The 17,344-nt window shown below is 41.8% G+C and overlaps 1 protein-coding gene across 3 annotated transcripts in view; it reads right to left on the bottom strand.

Annotated features, from left to right (window-relative positions):
* The window catches only part of DOCK1 (dedicator of cytokinesis 1), a 273,200-nt gene that overhangs the window by 50,276 nt on the left and 205,580 nt on the right, over positions 1-17,344 (bottom strand). For all 3 annotated transcript variants that reach the window (XM_042863548.1, XM_042863546.1, XM_042863547.1), the window contains exons 34-38: positions 9,220-9,305; positions 8,873-9,029; positions 5,725-5,765; positions 4,386-4,476; positions 821-940 (exon numbers count right to left, since the gene is read on the bottom strand). In XM_042863548.1, the coding sequence (XP_042719482.1) occupies positions 821-940; positions 4,386-4,476; positions 5,725-5,765; positions 8,873-9,029; positions 9,220-9,305 (495 nt within the window). The remainder of the gene's footprint in view (positions 1-820; positions 941-4,385; positions 4,477-5,724; positions 5,766-8,872; positions 9,030-9,219; positions 9,306-17,344) is intronic.

The following is a 17,344-nucleotide window of genomic DNA, read 5'->3' as shown; positions in this document are numbered from 1 at the left end:
TTCAAAGCCAGGCTGGATGGAGCTGTGAGCAACCTGGTCTAGAGGAAGAAGTCCCTGCCTATAGCAGGGGGTCGAAACTGGACAGTGTTAAAGGTCTCTCCCAACCCAAACCATTCTATGATTCTACGAACACTCTGCTGGTGTCAAACCACTACAGGAAAGAACAAGATGATGTTTCTGGAACATCCTGATGAAGAGAACTTTACCTCTCCATTGACACCCTCCAGGCATGCCGTTTCCAGGCCCTGATATGTCCCTGCATCTCTCCCTGCCTCCCATACCAAAACCATCATCTCTGTGGACAGGTAACTCCAACACCCATCCCTTCCCACCTCACAACATCAAATTCAAATTCCTCTTGGAATTTGAGCAGGAGCAACAACATCTCTGTCTCTCCATCAACCCCTTACAGTACAGACCACACATCCACTCTGACACTTGTGTTTTTGTCTGCACATAAGATAAAACGAGTAACTGAAGGATCGCATTAGTTGTTGCAATTGCTGGAAAAACCAAGTCCTGTAAGTTACACACATCACTTCCTTTTCATGTTCTCCGTGGCACCACATGAACATACATTTACCTTTAACAGAGCAGTTATAAATGTACCATTGATTTTTTCACTACTTTTTTTTTTTTTTTTAGTATTATTATCTTCCAAGTGCTGGCAGGGTGTTCACATAAAGCACTCCATATAAAGACTTACACATTTAAAACTCCCCGAAGGTCAGTTGATGCAAACAATGTTTACTTTTCAACTTGTAAGTAAGTTAGAGAAAAGCAAAGAAACATGTTTGGACTTCTTTTTCCCTCTTTTTACCTTGCCCTTGTCAAAGTAATGGATAATTTCTTGATACAGCTGATCTTTCAGCTGTCCTTGAGTAGCAGCCTGGTATCCATCCCGCTGGGTAAGATGTGCTGCACACGCTTCTTCTGACCACTAAATCATACAGAAAGAAAAAGTGGAAAAACGCAGGGAAATCAGAATTTATGAAATGTGTCAGTAAATTTAGGCTAAATAAAATACACATTCTTGATATAAAGAAGTGGTATCACAGCTTGCAAATATTTTAATGTGGTTGTGTAACTTGATTCCCTGGGCACAAGGACCATTTATTTCCATGCTGTATCTATAATTGGAGGCTAATTACATATATCAGCTGGAAGGAAGCTTCTTAGGAGGCTTCTTCTCCTCAGTGAGTTTGATGAGCCTGACCTTGGCCTGCTGATGGTGCAACCTGCTGGATGCATAATGAACATTAGCAGGTTTATGTTGAGAGATGCCCCGGAGCCTAGATACATCAGCACAAATGGAAATGACTGGAGGCACAGAAATTAAAAAGCTAAAATGAATTGAGAACGTTTGGAGGTGTGGAAAAGTGCAATCAGCTTCACACAGCCCGCGTGCAAACAGTTGATTGTCTGACAAATGCCTAACAGATAAACAAGGCACAGATATTAAATGGGTCTTCCCTTAGTCCCAAGAAAACCATCTAATTCCCAATAGCTTTCTCTTGCACCTCCATATTCTGGTGCCCAGTAAAGGAAAGACACAACTGAAACCTCTGGGCTCCAGTATTCGTATCGCTTCTACATCTCCCTCCCCTCCTCCCACCAACATGCCCTAGGACCCATCTGCAGATGAGACAGTACTGGAGCCTTCTCCCCAGACAGGATACTGACACTATATCCTACCTCTCCAACGCTATCTATTTTCATGAGGCTAGCAGGAAATTAATACCTAAGAGACTCACAGAACTCCATCAAATCAAATCACACATCTCCATTAAATCAAATGAAACTTCATAGATTGAAAAAGAGACAGGGACAGGTGCTCCAATACGGCTTGTTGCCTTAAGAAATGAAGTTAAAAAAAAAATAAAATTAAAGAACTGTTCACTTTCATCTCTGAAAAATCAAAGTCACTATAGAAGGAGGACTGGCCACAAAAATAAAATAACTTTTGGAATAGAAGAAATCTGTACAGAGATCATCAACTCATAGATTTCTTCACAGAACTGCTGCCATATCATCTGGTTTTACCTCCTACGTCTGTTTTTAAATTTCACCCAATTATTTTTTAATTTGGCCAACGTGTTTATATTTGACTCAAACAGTGCTCGTGTTTCGTTACAGCAGCATCTTGCAGAAACACATTCTGTCACTGTTTGGAGATGAGAGGAGCTGAACATTGCACCCCAGCCTTGGCAGCACATTGCAGTGGCTACAGGCTGCCTGCTGTAGGTATGTCAGACAGCAGCTCTGAACTTCTATAATCTGTTCCTCAGCCAACCACAGGAGGCTCTTTCATATCATCTCCCTCCCCTGAAAGCAGTCATTCGATGCAAATCGAATGGATCCCTTTTTGACAAGCCAACCACAGAGCACTTGACATTTCTTGCTGACAGAACCTTCCTTCATTTCTCCTATAGTTTATGGCTCTCTTACAACCTTCCCGTTTTTACATTCTTCCTAAAAAATCACAATGGAACTTTCCAATTGACTGATGACAGTACAGCTTTGTGCTGCAAATCCATGTTTACGGAAGAGATAAACTTCAGCGAGTCTCCAATGCAATGGCATTTTTTTCAGTTGACTAAGAGCCACCATCTTTTGTTTGTGGGGTTGAAAACTAAAACTATTTTATGCCATAAAGTCTCTTTTCCAAAGTTTGTATCATCAGCTTGCAGTAACCTGGAGAAAATGATGAGAAAACGGCGTACTTGCAAACCTACAGGTGAAATTCTTCAAAGCTCTCAGTCCTGACCTACGACTGATCCCATTAAAATCAATCTGATGTAACATATGAGAATGATGAGTGTCACTGAAAATCCTGTCCTCGAGGTTTGAAAGAATAGCTCAACTGCTTGAAATTACACACAGCATGATATGGCTGTAACTCAAGTAGCACGGAGCTCCTCCACCCACTAACTTGTACCACGATGTCACAGGAGACAGATCAGTGCTCTTCTGCAGTACAGTATTTCCAACCTATGAAGTATATTCATAAACAAACACCTGCTTAGCAATGAAAGCCTACAGTAAAGATTACCCTTATATCTGCCATTTTCTATTGGTTCACGTCATAATAAAATAAAACTGGATATTTCTTTCAAGTAAATTAAAAGAGTATATTAAGGTAATTCATCCAGTCTCTGAAGATTTTCTGTAAGAAAAAGTGAAATTGGCTAAGCTCTCATTTATAGTCACATAAAGCATATTGACCAATGAGGTAAAGATATAAAGGGTAGAAGTGTGCATGACTGTTTTGGCACCACTCATTTCATCATTTCTCCAAGAAATGCAGCACGTGGGAAAGGCAATGTTGTACCTTTTCTATGAGGCTCACTCCTACAATGTCTGATAAGCAAATATCACACAAGTTGGCAGTTGTGTTGTACGTCTCCAGTAGGAACATGAGACATTTTATTGCACAGACTCAGTCAGTTACACGCTCCAACTTCTACCCACAGGTGAGAACCTACACCTGGCTGCGTGAATGAAGATGCCAAAGCTTTCCCCCAGCTCCTCACCCCTCTGAGATGCATCTCAGCCCATAATATTTCATTATCAAAGAAGTAACTGCATCCAGTAGGCTGTGTCCAACAACTGTCCCTGCTTTTAATAACGCATAAAGCTATTGCTTCTGTGCTTTTACTCTCCAGACCAACTTTACTCATTCTCTCTGAGTAACAATGCTCTATTCATTTTAAAACATAGTAAATATATTTCAAAGTGTCTCAATTTAAACTGCACAAGTATGCCCTCATCATACTCAGTCTTCTCACAGTTTGGATGCAGTTTACTCAGTTTTGAGGCACAAGTAATTCCTCATACATCCTTTAGAAGTGCTTGATTTAACGCCCTCCACTTCTCAACTTCTCAAAACAGACATTTTACACCACCAGTTTTCCTGAGATTGCTCAGATTAAATCAAAGATTGCTAAGAACAATTCACAGCATGGAACAAGATACACTTCCCTACAAAAGGGGTTACTATTGGCATAGTTTCTGTAATAATACCTAAGGCTTACAAAACACTCACTGTTGGCATTGGCATAAGAAACAAATGCCTCCACACACTGCATAATTTTGATATTTAAAGGAAATTTATATTACAGCTTTTAGAGTTTTTAATGTGTGGTCTTTACTTGACTGTGCTTCCATTCATATCTATACTTACACATATTTATACACTAATGGCAGAGAGTTTGCTTCCTGCACGTTGAGGAATTAATTACACGTGCAAAACATTAAACTGAAATAAGAAACAGCACACAGATGTTAATCACTGTAAGGGCTGGCTGCAGGAGTGACAGAAACAAAACACACTACTGCTGGTTAGTGCTAGAGTGATTTCCAAGCCTTGCAATGTCAGTGCTTACCTTGAGAAGTTTGGCATGCAGGAGCAACGTGTAGGCAGCTTCTGTATAGTTATCACATTCTTTGTGCAGGTCACACAGTTTGTACAGGTACCTGAAAGTAATAAAAGCATTCCTTCTTCAAAAAGGTTGGCTATCAAATGTTACAAATTAATTCAAAATAACTTGCTCTGGAGACTACAACAGTTCATCTCTGTCTTTAAACATCTCAGTACACCTGGGATTACTTCTCAGTGCCCATATTTCTGTGTTCAGAACCACTCAGGACCACCTGCATTTCCACTGAGCTTTTCTCCCAATGACTTGTGAAAAGCAGTGAATTCCATACACAGGACATTGCTCTAGTTGCTCTGTTGCAGAAACAAACAAGTCTGATTCCTCAACTTCTGTATCATCAAACCTCTGAAAGGGTTTATCTTCCTTTGTTTGTCAGCTTTTTAAAAAGAATTTAAAAGAATTTAAAACTATTTATGTGTCTTTGATAGGAGTTTGTTAACAGAATTATGAGAGAATTTGAGTGGCAGATGCACAGTGAGAGCTTATCTTTACATCTCTGCCAAGGAGGGCAACTTGCTGCTCACGACAGACTCGTGCCTTTAGGTGCATGTCCAGTTCCCAATCCTGCCTTTCGTTAGATATTATTCATTTCTGCACTTTATTAAAGCAATAATTAAAACCATTTAAACAATAGGAAGTGAGTTTACTAGAGAAAAGTCTTCCAAATAGATAACAAGCATCTGAGAATGAATTCATGAATAATACTTTGCTACCTAAAATAGCAGTCAAAGAGAAGCTTCATCACTGCAGCACAACAGTCTAGCCAATTTTAAGCCAAAGTACAAATAGAGGACTAGGAACCCTGAGGTTTACAAAAAGCACAACAACGTATTACCATTTTCACTTCGTGTGAGAGAATAGATTTTGAAGCATTCCTAAAAGCTTTAAAGTAAGTATCAGTCATCATTATTATTTAATAGCCCATTTTACCCCAAGTCACATACTTTCTACCTTACTAGGAAGGAAAATTGTTTCTTCAGTCAGTTTTCTTTTGACTCAGTGATGTTCCTCATGTGATAACACTCACGCCTGCTGACGTGCCCATCATAATAAAACTGAAGAAGTTGGAGGAGGGATACAAAAAACAATCCCATGTATTTCCCTACAAACGCTCACTGTTCTCAGTGAGGACAAGCTTCTGAATGTCCTTATGGTCCACAGAAGGGATGCTTTTCCATTGCATCTTTCCTTTCATTCCCAACTGACTGCTTAATAAGATTTTAATTTTCTCCAATTTTGCCGCACTCAGTCAAGCAGATTTTTATCACTGGTCATGTTTACAAACCTTATGTACATTTCTTCTCTCTCAATTTCCTTGTAGAAATTCTGAAAAAAAATAAAATAAAAAAAAAATAAAATTGTTAAAGTCTTTGATTTCACAGTAAGAAATGCACAAGGAACATGTTATGAATTAAAAATTCATTACTGGATGGCATCAACCTCAAAACTGCAAAACAAAATCTGCCTCTAGTGATAGAACCCAAGTTATTTAACTTACAAAATCCAGCACTGTGATGTTTTGTGATGTAGCACATTAGGGCTTCTATCTTACTGCAAAGGTTAAGAATTTGCAAGAGTATCACCAGTAGATATTTGCTTCTGGCATTTGCAAGCCACACATCATTTTCCATTTCAGTTGAAATTTTGTAATATACAAAACCCTAATTTTTAAGAAACAGTTGTTCTACAGATTTAAAATTCTAAACCTTAGCTGAGCAATACATCACCTGCCCCTGAATTCTAATAGTTTCCTTTGAAATAAAATGTTAGATTAGTGTTATTTATCTGGTTTCATTCTCATCATTCCCTTCAGAAATGTCTGAGTGCCTCTGGTCTTGAGATAAACTAGTTAACACAAAAAATATTGTAAATACAGGATATGATAAATTGGGCAAGATATTAAAGGCTTTTCTAAATCTAATTTAAAGTTTGCCTTCAAAAGGTAAAAAAAAAAAAATCTAAGAAAACAAATTACAAAGAAATTTATATCCCCCACTGAACTGCTGTGTGTTTCAGTGCTAAATTAAACCAGCGTGAGCAGGCAGTAGAACATTTATGAGCCAAACAACAGCACATGCATAAGCCCAATACAAACTCATCCCCTTCGAGGAGATCCAAAATGTGTGATGGAATCTACACTGCCGAGTTGCAAAGGACCAGTTTTTCAGTGCACATATAATTTCAGATGAGCCAACTCTCTAGTTTTGGGTTGAACTCAAAAGATGAATTGAACCAAATGGAATGACACTCCCCAGAAAATTCTCCTCTCCTATTCTGTTTATTATTTTGTGTTGTCAGAATGAGCTTCCAGCACCATCCCTCCTCCAGCCTGCCCGCTCCTTTGGCTGCACACATACTTTGCCAGGGCTGGCAGAGGTAGGAACAAGCAGCCAAGGGAAAGAGAGGGCTTTTATTTTGCTTTAACATCAGCATTGGCTTAAATGCATATCAAAACCTCTGACTTAAGCTATAGTCGATACAGGCAAACCTAATCCTGTGAAAGCCTGTGTATTATTAAAGGCCCAATTAAGAACTCTTTTGAGACCTCAAGTGGGAATTACGCTGAGCGTTGGCCCTGGGTCAGATTTTGCAAAGGCATAAATTTCACTTCAGGTGCATGGAGAATGATGAAAAGACTGTATTGGCCCTGGAGGGCAAACGGGGCTTTCAAATCAACCTCAGGTTTTAAATTATACCTACTGAAAACTAAGTGAAGTTCTGCCCCGTGACGCTTTCATCCATTTTCTGCAGACTTGGGTGGCAGGGCTGTGTGTGGGGAACTCACCGTGATTTAACTTGACAGCAGTACATCACCCACAGGATCTACCACCTGCAACCACCTGAAGAATTTTGATGGCAAAAATCACCACCAGGAGACAGAGAAAACAAAACCAAACCCTGCCTGTGCCATCAGCTCTCCTGTGGCTGCTATGGCAAGAATTACTGGGAAGAATCTCAAGAGCGTTACAATGAAAGGAAAGATGAATCCATTCACCTTCCTTACGAAATTTCCCTAGCTTTATACATTGTTGTCATGCTTCAGAGCATGTAGAGCGTGTGATTTTTTATTTTCTATCTTGCCTGGTGCTAACTGCAGGTTTCTGTAACTCCAGTTCTGATCAGGAGGACACAGTGCCTTTCTGCAGCAACCCAAGGGCACTCACTGCATCAACAGCCGGTGACATCTCTCCGAGTTTCCCCTCCTTCCCCATTTACTAAACATTCTGATGCTTTTTGATGTGCACAGCGAGGAAAAACAAACTAAAAATAAAATCCCAATCCCTGACTTGATGTCTCTATACTCTTCTCATTTCGTTTACAGCTTACACGACACTGCAGCATAAAGGCTGTGCTGCATGAGCTGAGCCCATTTGCAGCACTCCCAAGTGCTAAAGCTACAAACTATTTACTGAGATCTTTCCAGCCCAGCTGAATGAAATCTATCAGCCACAGTGCATTAGGCAATAAGCACTGTCTGCACCCCACACATTGAAATGAAGTATGCGTTGATAACGTTATGCGGATAGTAGCTATGTTTCCCTAATTGCTAGCAGTTTACTACTGAGTCCTAATAAAAAACATCAAATCTAACCAGCAGTATGTTAGAGGTCTCTAAACTTTAACACAGTTTATCTGGATGTGCTGATTCTGTAATAATCTCATCCTCTAATGTTTCCAGCAACAAGCGTGAGGAGCTTACTATAAACCAACTCCTGCTCTTCCAGCTCTGACCCAAACATACCAACGTTTGTAATGCTGACCAGACACTGCAGAATTTCTCTAGTGAAGACTAGGAAATTTTGTATCTATGAGGGACAAACCAAGCTGCTTCTGCTCCCCATGAAGTAGTAACTCTCACTAAGAGCACGGTGAGGCAGGGGAACAGGTTGCCCAAGGAGGCTGTGGATGCCCCATCCCTGCAGGCATTCAAGGCCAGGCTGGACGTGGCTCTGGGCAGCCTGGGCTGCTGGTTGGTGACCTGCACACAGCAGGGGGTTGGAGCTGGATGAGCACTGCGGTCCTTTGCAACCCAGGCCATTCTGTGATTCTGTGATTCAATATCGTTCAGAAGTTCTGAATACAGGAGCAGAACACAAACAGGACTGCAAATACACGCATTCAACAGCAAACCACACACAATTCTTTTGTTCTTCTATAGGGTTCTTCTATAAGAGTCATTCATGCACAAACAGTAAATATCAACGAACAACCCCTCAGAGACAAGGTCCTGAATCACTGCTTCTTCAAAGCAGTTCAAGTCATCACCCACACTTTTCACAGGTTTGCTCTCATTAAAAAAAAAAAAAAAAAAAGGAAGAGAAAAAAGAACTAAACTTGAATGAAAATCTTCACACGGATTCCATGTTAAACAAAGTATTTTGCCAAGGGTGCACAACTGAAGTCATGGATTCAGGCAGGAGGTTCCTGCTTACCAGCACGTTGACAGTGCAGCTCATGCGGTTCTCTTTGTTCTCGTCGTGCATGATGGTCCTGTAGTCCAACAGTCGCTCCATCAGGCGGACAACAAGTTTGACAAAAGTTTCTCCGCTCTTAGCGAGGTATTTGTGCTTCCTGCAGTGCTCCAAGAGGCTAAAAAAAAAGCCAATTACACACGCCTTGTTAAACACACACAGAAAAAACCTTGACTCAGGTGCAATTTTAAACATTGCGCACCATTAAGAGATTTTAATTATTCCTGGGCTGCAAAGTTCATTGTAGTCTAATTGCCCTCTCTCCCGACTTCGCCATGACATAAATCTCGCCGCTGATCAACACTTACATTTTGTCAAATAACACTTTGTACTGTTCATCTCCTCTGCCTCCTTCCACTTCGTGATCCAGTTTTGTGATGATCTCATTTTCAAACTATAATTAAACAAAGCAAGCGTAAATAATCAGATGGCAAATATTTCACTTTATGACTGCAGTCTCAATGGCTCACAGATTGGTTGGGTATCTTGGTGAGATGTTTCGCCACTATTTTAAAGCTTGATTGACTTTAAGAGTTTGCAGTCTCTGGTATTAGACCATCCATGATGATCTGCTGCCCTACAAGGATTTTTTGTTGAAGAAATCATTGGTCGTGTTGTTAAATGAAGCTTAAATATTTGCATTAGGTAAAACTAAATAAGGAGCTTAATGACAAGGATAAAGGGAGGGGAAATAAGGAGGAAAAAAAAAAAATGACACAATGTCCCCTGCAATAATGACAGTAGAAACAAAGGCAAAATAAGGGAACTGTGAAAGCTCCAGTGGAGATGACAGACAACACCAAAGGCTGCTCAGGCTGTTGGCTCACACAGCCAACTGAACTCCCCAGCACTGCTAACATCCCATCTCTTTGTAGCATACAGGTATTGACCCTACTGTGGCATGACTCAATAAACCCATTAATAAGGCGCTGCAGAGCAGGAAGGATCTGTTTCAAACAACTTGAGAGTAAATATTTTGATTGGGGAATTAACACAAACTTAAGCAGGCATTAGAACACATTTTAAACGCAATCTGGGTAATTCATAGTTTTAATGAATACAGAGGGTTTTACTGCTGCTGCTCTTTTGCTAGGGCTCAGATTAGGAATGAATTCAAACCATGAGCAGAGGAAGGATCACTCTAGGTCTGCTGCCATGTGACAAGTCAACCTCACCATCTAATTCCTATCTCTGCATTAAATAAGCACGGACATCAGCAGTGATTCAACTTATTGCCAAGAAACCTCAGCACAAGAGCCAGGGTGAAAAGAACATACTCCTGCAGGTGACTGTGACCCCATTAGTCAGAGCAGGGATGTATTGACAGAGCTATTGGCTTCAGGTTTTTCATTGTCACTTGATTCAGCAGTACCTGACTATTCAGAGGAGAAGCAAAGGGCCACCTGTGCAAGAACAAAGTGTACTAACATTTTGTAAATGTCAAGAGATGTACTTTGCATCTGCAGTTAATATTAACAGTATATCATATGCAAATGAAAACAGAACAGACTGCCTGGTACGACAGCCTTCCAAGCTAGGGATGCATTACCACATCTCCAGCCATGAGCTTTCCTTCCCTGTGCCACAGGTCCCCAGTACCCTAACAGCATTTCTTGCTCTTTATAAACTGTTCCCATCTCATAGGACATCTGCTTTGTAGTGACAAGAACCCTAGCTCCTCTGCTAAAGCCACTTTTCACTGCCTATCAGAATGGGCTTTCTGTAAGTGAGAACACAGGCTTCTGCTGCACGTCTGAAGGTAAAATTTCACTTTTCTTTCACCAGGGACACCAGCAAGGAAGCAACAAGCACAGCTTCAAGAAGCTGTGCAATGGAAGTCATGTGCTGAAGATTTAGCTAAAATCTATGCTGAAAGATAAAATCAAAACCCACATACCAAGAGGAAAAATCTCTGTGGAGCATCCTGCCAGCCCAGCAGTCTGCAGAGGGCTGGTAACTGGCACCAGGGAAGGGACCACTGCCCCAAAGTGCCCCAGCTGGCAGCGCAGAGGGAGAGAGCCTGAGCCCCGCTCCTAGCCATGATGTGCCAAGCAGGGTGACAACTGTGGAACCCCAGGGTGCTGCTGCCCCGGCCACTGCACACACAGCAACCAAAGGGCAGGAGAGACAGCAGGGGATGGGTATTTTCCACAGGGTCAGCCCCAAGGGGAGTTGGAGAAGATGGGCTGTTACCTGCAGCCAGCAGCTAGGTTTGATTTGGTTTTAGAGATGCTGCATTTTTCTTGCCCACAATGCAAAGTTCTGCTGGCGTCTTTACTTCAGCAAGGAGTGTGAGATCACATATCCCTTGCCAACAGACTTGTGTCACGATGAAACTCTGACGACAAGAGAGCATTTTTATACCACCTTAATTTATGTCACTTTGAGGAGGTGTAGCTCCGTCCACTGCCGGCCCTTCTGCCAACACGCCGCATCCTGCGCTCTGCCCACGCAGCCCTTTCTCTGCCAGCAGAGGTTATCATAATGTCTCTGTCAAACATCAAGCACACACTTGCCCTTAGCTCTGCCACAGTGCCTTGGTCCTGAAACAACTGCTGCATGCACACGGCGAGGTAACTGTGAGCAGAACAGGACAAAGCCAGCAGCACAGGGGCTGAGGAGCAGCATCTCAGCCCCAGGGCTGGAGGCGCTCACCTGCCCTCCTGCAGGGCCCTGCTCTGCTCAAGGCCCAGCAGCTGGGAACATGGGAACGTGCATTCTCTGGCCAAGCTGAGACTGCGTACAAAATGTGGCTATCAACTATAAAGATGCTCCTGCCTGATTAATATAAATCACTTTTAGGCAGAACTGCGCACTGGTATATAGAGCTTGTCTGTTTACATTACACCAAAGAACTGCAAAACACAAGTCACTCTCTGAATACCTTACCAGGCTCTATAGTAATTTGGGTACTATTACTGTACTGTGAAAACCCACAGGCAGATCAGGGCACTTGTCTCCATTTTAAACCCTCCACAGTTTTCTCATCATCGTCTTCACCAACGTTCAGAGCCTCCTATCTTCACAGCCCAGCCCAGAGTTTTCATCCTCTGCATTGGAGTTATTTTTCCATTCCACACGGCAGTCTGCCAGAATTGTCTTAAGAACAGAGAAATAAAAAAAACTCTGCTGTGAGAAATAAAAAACACTGAACTGTGAGTTCAGTGACTGTGAGCTATCATGATGAGTAGCTGCAGAAAACGTCCCGCTCACCTACTGCTCAGTGCAAATTTGGGATACAGGCTAACAACGTGCACAATTCAGCCTAACTGGGAGCTGTCAGGAAATCCTACCTAGAGATTGTGTGGTGCATATGGAGATAAAAATCAACTAAGTGCCCAAACAACAGATATTCTACCTTAAACAATTTTTACTATTATGCTTGACTGTTTTGGAGATGAGAAACCAAAACCTCTGATGAAATAATGGTGCTCTCTATAAGCCCCAAATCATCCACAAAAACTCACAGGAACGCTGACTGGAACAGATCTCAAAGGTCATTTAGTCCAAACTCCCAGGTGATGCAAAATCATTTCCAACACAGAGCAGGCCAACTGTAACTCAGCCAAGTCCTGAAGATCTCCTTGGATGGCTGATTACACAGCCTCTCTGGGTAACTTGTTCCACTGTTGCACTACTTTATTTGTGAAGGAACGAATGGAAAGTGAAGTGAAATAAGGTTTTTAGTACCACGAATCCATAATTCAAAAAATGACAGGAAAATGAGAAAAGGAAGAATAATGCAATCCACCTCCTCTAAGAGGCAACCCCAAGCTGAAACACGTTCCCACAGTAAAAGGATGTGTCAAATAAAACAGTGAGGCAATGCGGCGATGAAACAGAGAAGTCACAAAATTCATGTTCTCTAATGAGACCAGAATGAAATTGACTTTCCATACCAATGTGAAAAATGACACTTGCTGCCAGCAGGAGCCCTGTAGGTGATGCATTTTTTAGGAAGAGATTAGTCATATGAAGAAGAGCAATTACATTTGTCACACAGGACCATGACTATTCTTCTGATATCAATTTTACTCAAATCTCTGTAGGTCTGGGCTTTGTTGGTTGCCTCTTGGGTTGAACCGAGCTGTGGCATTTTGAGGTTTTTAAGGGAATGAACCATTAACAGCATCCCTTGCTCTGTGATCATTCCTCACACCTATCAAGGGGATGATGTGGCTCAGATCACTCAACCCAGATGACTAAGCATTGCTTAACACAGTCCGGATTCCTTCTTCCCTCCATGGTTCATAGAGCTATGGTCTTCCACAAAAGGGAAAGAATGGGGCCACGGAGTCATGTGAGCACATGGCTGTGGGACGCTGCATCGGGCATAAGATGAAAATATCTCCAACTTCCCTTTTCTTTCTTTAAACTTACAAGCATACAAAATAACACAAGGTAGGACTGCAATTATAACAAAGGAATTTACTCTCACGTGAATCACAGAATGGCCTGGGTTGCAAAGGACCACAATGCTCATCCAGTTCCAACCCCCTGCTGTGTGCAGGTCGCCAACCAGCAGCCCAGGCTGCCCAGAGCCACATCCAGCCTGGCCTTGAATGCCTGCAGGGATGGGGCATCCACAGCCTCCTTGGGCAACCCGAAGCACCATATTTTCCCTGTTCCTGTTACAGCCAGTGACACTTGCTGAGGTTCCTTCTGGAGACCTAGGAGATATCTCTGGCACTAGTGATGAGCTAGATTCATATCTATCTGTTGGCAGCGAAAGCTCGAGGGGTGATGCTAGGAAGATTACAGGAAATTATTATCAACTTATCCTTGCAGCTGATCGAGATCTCAGCTTCCCTTTAGGATGTGTGCATGAACTTTAGCATAGAGTATATCCACTGTTTCATCTGTCTGTTACAATCTCTAACACTGAGGAAGCAGTGGTTACAAATCAATGTAAGCTATCAAGCATCTTCAAGTGTCTGCTCAACTGATCACTTTGGGTTTAGGTTTACCTACAGTGTGGGCAGGCCATAACTGCAGCACTGGCTGACAATTTAATCTAGCTGTGGATGAGGATGTCTTTCAATCCTCCAAGCTGCTATACATTTGTTTAGATATGGGATAATAATGAATTTGCTATATAAGATTCAAAGGACAGATAAACACCACTAATGCAGAAAAAACACGAAGATCCAGTGAAACTTTGTTAGAAGGCCACTACAAAGGTTGTGACAATTGCCAGCAGTTTTATCTTCCATATCCTATTTTCCCAGAGCATCCTGGTCAGCAAACAGGTCCAGTGGCCATTTAATATGAAGAGATTTGGGATGTTTCTGGACTCACTGCATCAGATTTTTCCCTTCCTCTTAGGTGAGGGAAGAATACCAATATCCTGAAAGACCAGAAAATAAATAAAACTTAAACATTTACACTTCAATCACTTCTGTTCTGTGCTCAAATCCATAGCATGGAGGGGGAGGCTAACACAGGGTTCAGAGCAGGTAAAAAAGACCTAAAATGGAATTATAGGTTGTAAAACGTGATAGATGCTCAAGTAAATCAGCTAACTAAGAAGAATTATATCAGTTTGAAACTCACTGATAACCAACGAGAAATTACAGAGCAAATTAAAATGCTGGTATCGCTGCCTCGATGACACTAGGATTTATTGATAAATGCTGGAAATGAATTAAAAGGGTTTTCCCCTCATTTCTTCCCATCTTCCCTCATTTAATTCTCTTTACAACAGAACATTAGCTCGAGGTACTTTAGATGCAGCCATAGTTTTATTTTAGCAATCATCTGTATTATGCATTCATTGATTATGCATTTCTATATGATTTTGCATTATGCGTTCATTCATTATGCATTTCTCTATCATTTTTCTATCTTTTTGGCAATGGCTCTATTATGCTAAGTGGCTTTCCAATTTGTATAAAATGGAACAGATGTGTTGTTCTGGTTTTGGGGCTCTTTCCTCAGACCATTACTTTTACACAGCTCCTTATTCTCACAGCATAAGAACACAAGCTGTATCTTGCATGCTTATAACTCTGATGCTAACACCACTGGACACTTTGACAATCCTCCTTAATAATGCTGCTCAGCCTGAAAACCAGACATATGGGACTTGTAACTTCTGCATGTTCACTACTGCAGAGCGGGGGGGGGTTATTTTGGAGGTGAGGGCTGCTCCTTCTTCGTTATTTGATGAAACGTGTCATAACGTTGGAGAATGAAGGCTAGAGAAATGCTTGACTTAATCCCTTACCTTATAAATCACTTATCTTCGTCTCTTAAAATAATTACTTCTACTAATTTATATGCATCCGAACAGTGAAAAGGAATCATATCGTGATGCAGTGCTAAGTAAGAGATAGGGAGAACCTATCAGTGTCTCCCTTTGCCAAAGACAAGCATCTCCTTCTGCCTCCTGCTTTCTCCACGGCATGCTTTGTACCACATCCTACACTTGCACCTCTCTATGAACTGGCTGAGCTCAAAATAAGCAGAATTAAATCAGCCACCACGGGTTTATAAAAGGCAAGTTAAAGTTTTGGGTAGGCAAACAAACCGGAACGTTCCTAAGAAATGGAACTAGAGGAAGTGACAGATGGAAGGAACAGGCTGCCAAAGTAAGAGGTTGGGGCTTTTAATGCTTCAAATCCCGCATTTCAGTGGAATGACTGTTTCACGACAAACCTCCTCTCCTGCTGTCACCACGGGATCCATCACACTCACCTGACCAGGCCTTGAGCAATCAAAGCAGCATTCCTTCATGGCTTCTGCGGCTCTGACATATTCCCTTTGATCTGAAGGGCTTACCAGTAAAACAAGCAAAGGGGAAATAGCAGAGTGGAGAAGGAGGCATTTTCTACTATGGGGAAGCTTCAGTCTCACACAGACTTTAGTATCAGATTCATGCTTTGAGGTACAAGCTACTTTGAAGCCTATATAACGCTTCAAAGCACCATAAAAGGGATAGGACAAAGATGGGTAACTCCAGCTTTTAATTCAGTCAGCCTTTAAGTTAGGGGAATTTATCTTCTGCTTCTTCTCAGGGCTATATATAGTGGAAGAGCAAAATCCCCACTCTGCCTGTTACTGGTTTTACCAATTCATACAGAAATTAAAGCAGCCATGGGGAAAGCTGTCTGTTCAAAACACAAGCCATCACGGCATCACAGAAGTTCTGCAAATTCCTCCCACACACATCATGAGGTTTGCACATCTGCTGGAGAAGTGGAGCCAATTTCAACCCTTGCTGATGTGACTAATAAGGTTAGATAATTGGATTTCTGGCAGATTAGTTTAACAGCAGCCAACCATTCGGTTTTGAACTTCTCTTTAAAAGCAAGACTAGGCAGTAATAGTTGGCAGTTGCACGTACATACCAAAATGCTGTATGTTACATTGGCAGATTCAGTATGGAAACTTGCCTAGGTACTGGTAATATTTCAATTTTATATCTATTTCCATCATTTAGAAAACATCAAACACTACTGTTGATAAACAAGTTATTGTCTGAAAGACAGATGAAACAGTCAGAGTTTGGGAAGCTGAGGGGAATTGCATTTGTTTGGTTCTTTGGATCAGTTCCAGTCATACCTCAACCTCCATATGGCTGCAGCCAACTTGGATTGACACCGGCCTGTGATGGTCACAGTTCCAAACCTTTACCACTAAGCCTTACCAGGGTCTGTAAAGGGATGCTATAGGGAATCCCTTAGCAGGCAGACATGGGGTTTATGTGGCATTTTGAACACATCCTCTGCTGGCTGCACACAGATGGCTCAGATGTCAGACAAGGTCTGATGCTGAACGGGGCTGACAAGTTACACCTGATGAAAATTCTGGAGGACCAAATGGCTTCTCTGCCTCACAGGTAAGGCCAGCTCCCCTCTCCTTGTTTGGAGAAGCAATGAGGAAGTAAACGGTGACCCAGTGACAGTGCACCAGGGATGACTGTCTGCAGAAACTGGACGTATGCAAGTCTGTGAGAGCTGAAAGGGTGCACCCCTGAGGACTAAGGAAATTGCTGGTGACCTTCGTGCCCCAAACACCCACCTCAGAGCCCCAGCACGCATATAACTACATTATCTGCAGAATTATAAATGGATGGATTGATTATATCATTTGACCTAACGGTTCACTCCAAATGCAATAAAAAAAGGTTTACTAGCGCTGTACCTGTCACAGTGTTACATCCATAAAGAAAGCAGCAGTACTGACACAAGAAATACGTGTTGACTATCTGCAGTCCAGGACATACCCGACTTTAGCACCAGACATTTTTCTTCTCAAAAGGCAAAAACAATTGTGAGAAACATTTAAGATGCTCATTTCTTAAAATCACCTAAATATTCCACACGGAGCTGGTTTTCTTCCATCAAGAAAACACGGGGCCATAAATTCAGCTATAAAGTTACCCTCAGATTATTCATGATCCATATAATTGTGCAAATAAAAAACGACAAG

Source organism: Lagopus leucura, unplaced genomic scaffold, assembly GCF_019238085.1.
Source record: "Lagopus leucura isolate 7727_CA_CO unplaced genomic scaffold, USGS_WTPT01 Super-Scaffold_741, whole genome shotgun sequence".
NCBI classification, from domain to species: domain Eukaryota; kingdom Metazoa; phylum Chordata; class Aves; order Galliformes; family Phasianidae; genus Lagopus; species Lagopus leucura.
The sequence above is the reverse complement of the archived record's forward strand: the minus strand, read 5'-3'. Positions and strand labels throughout refer to the sequence as shown.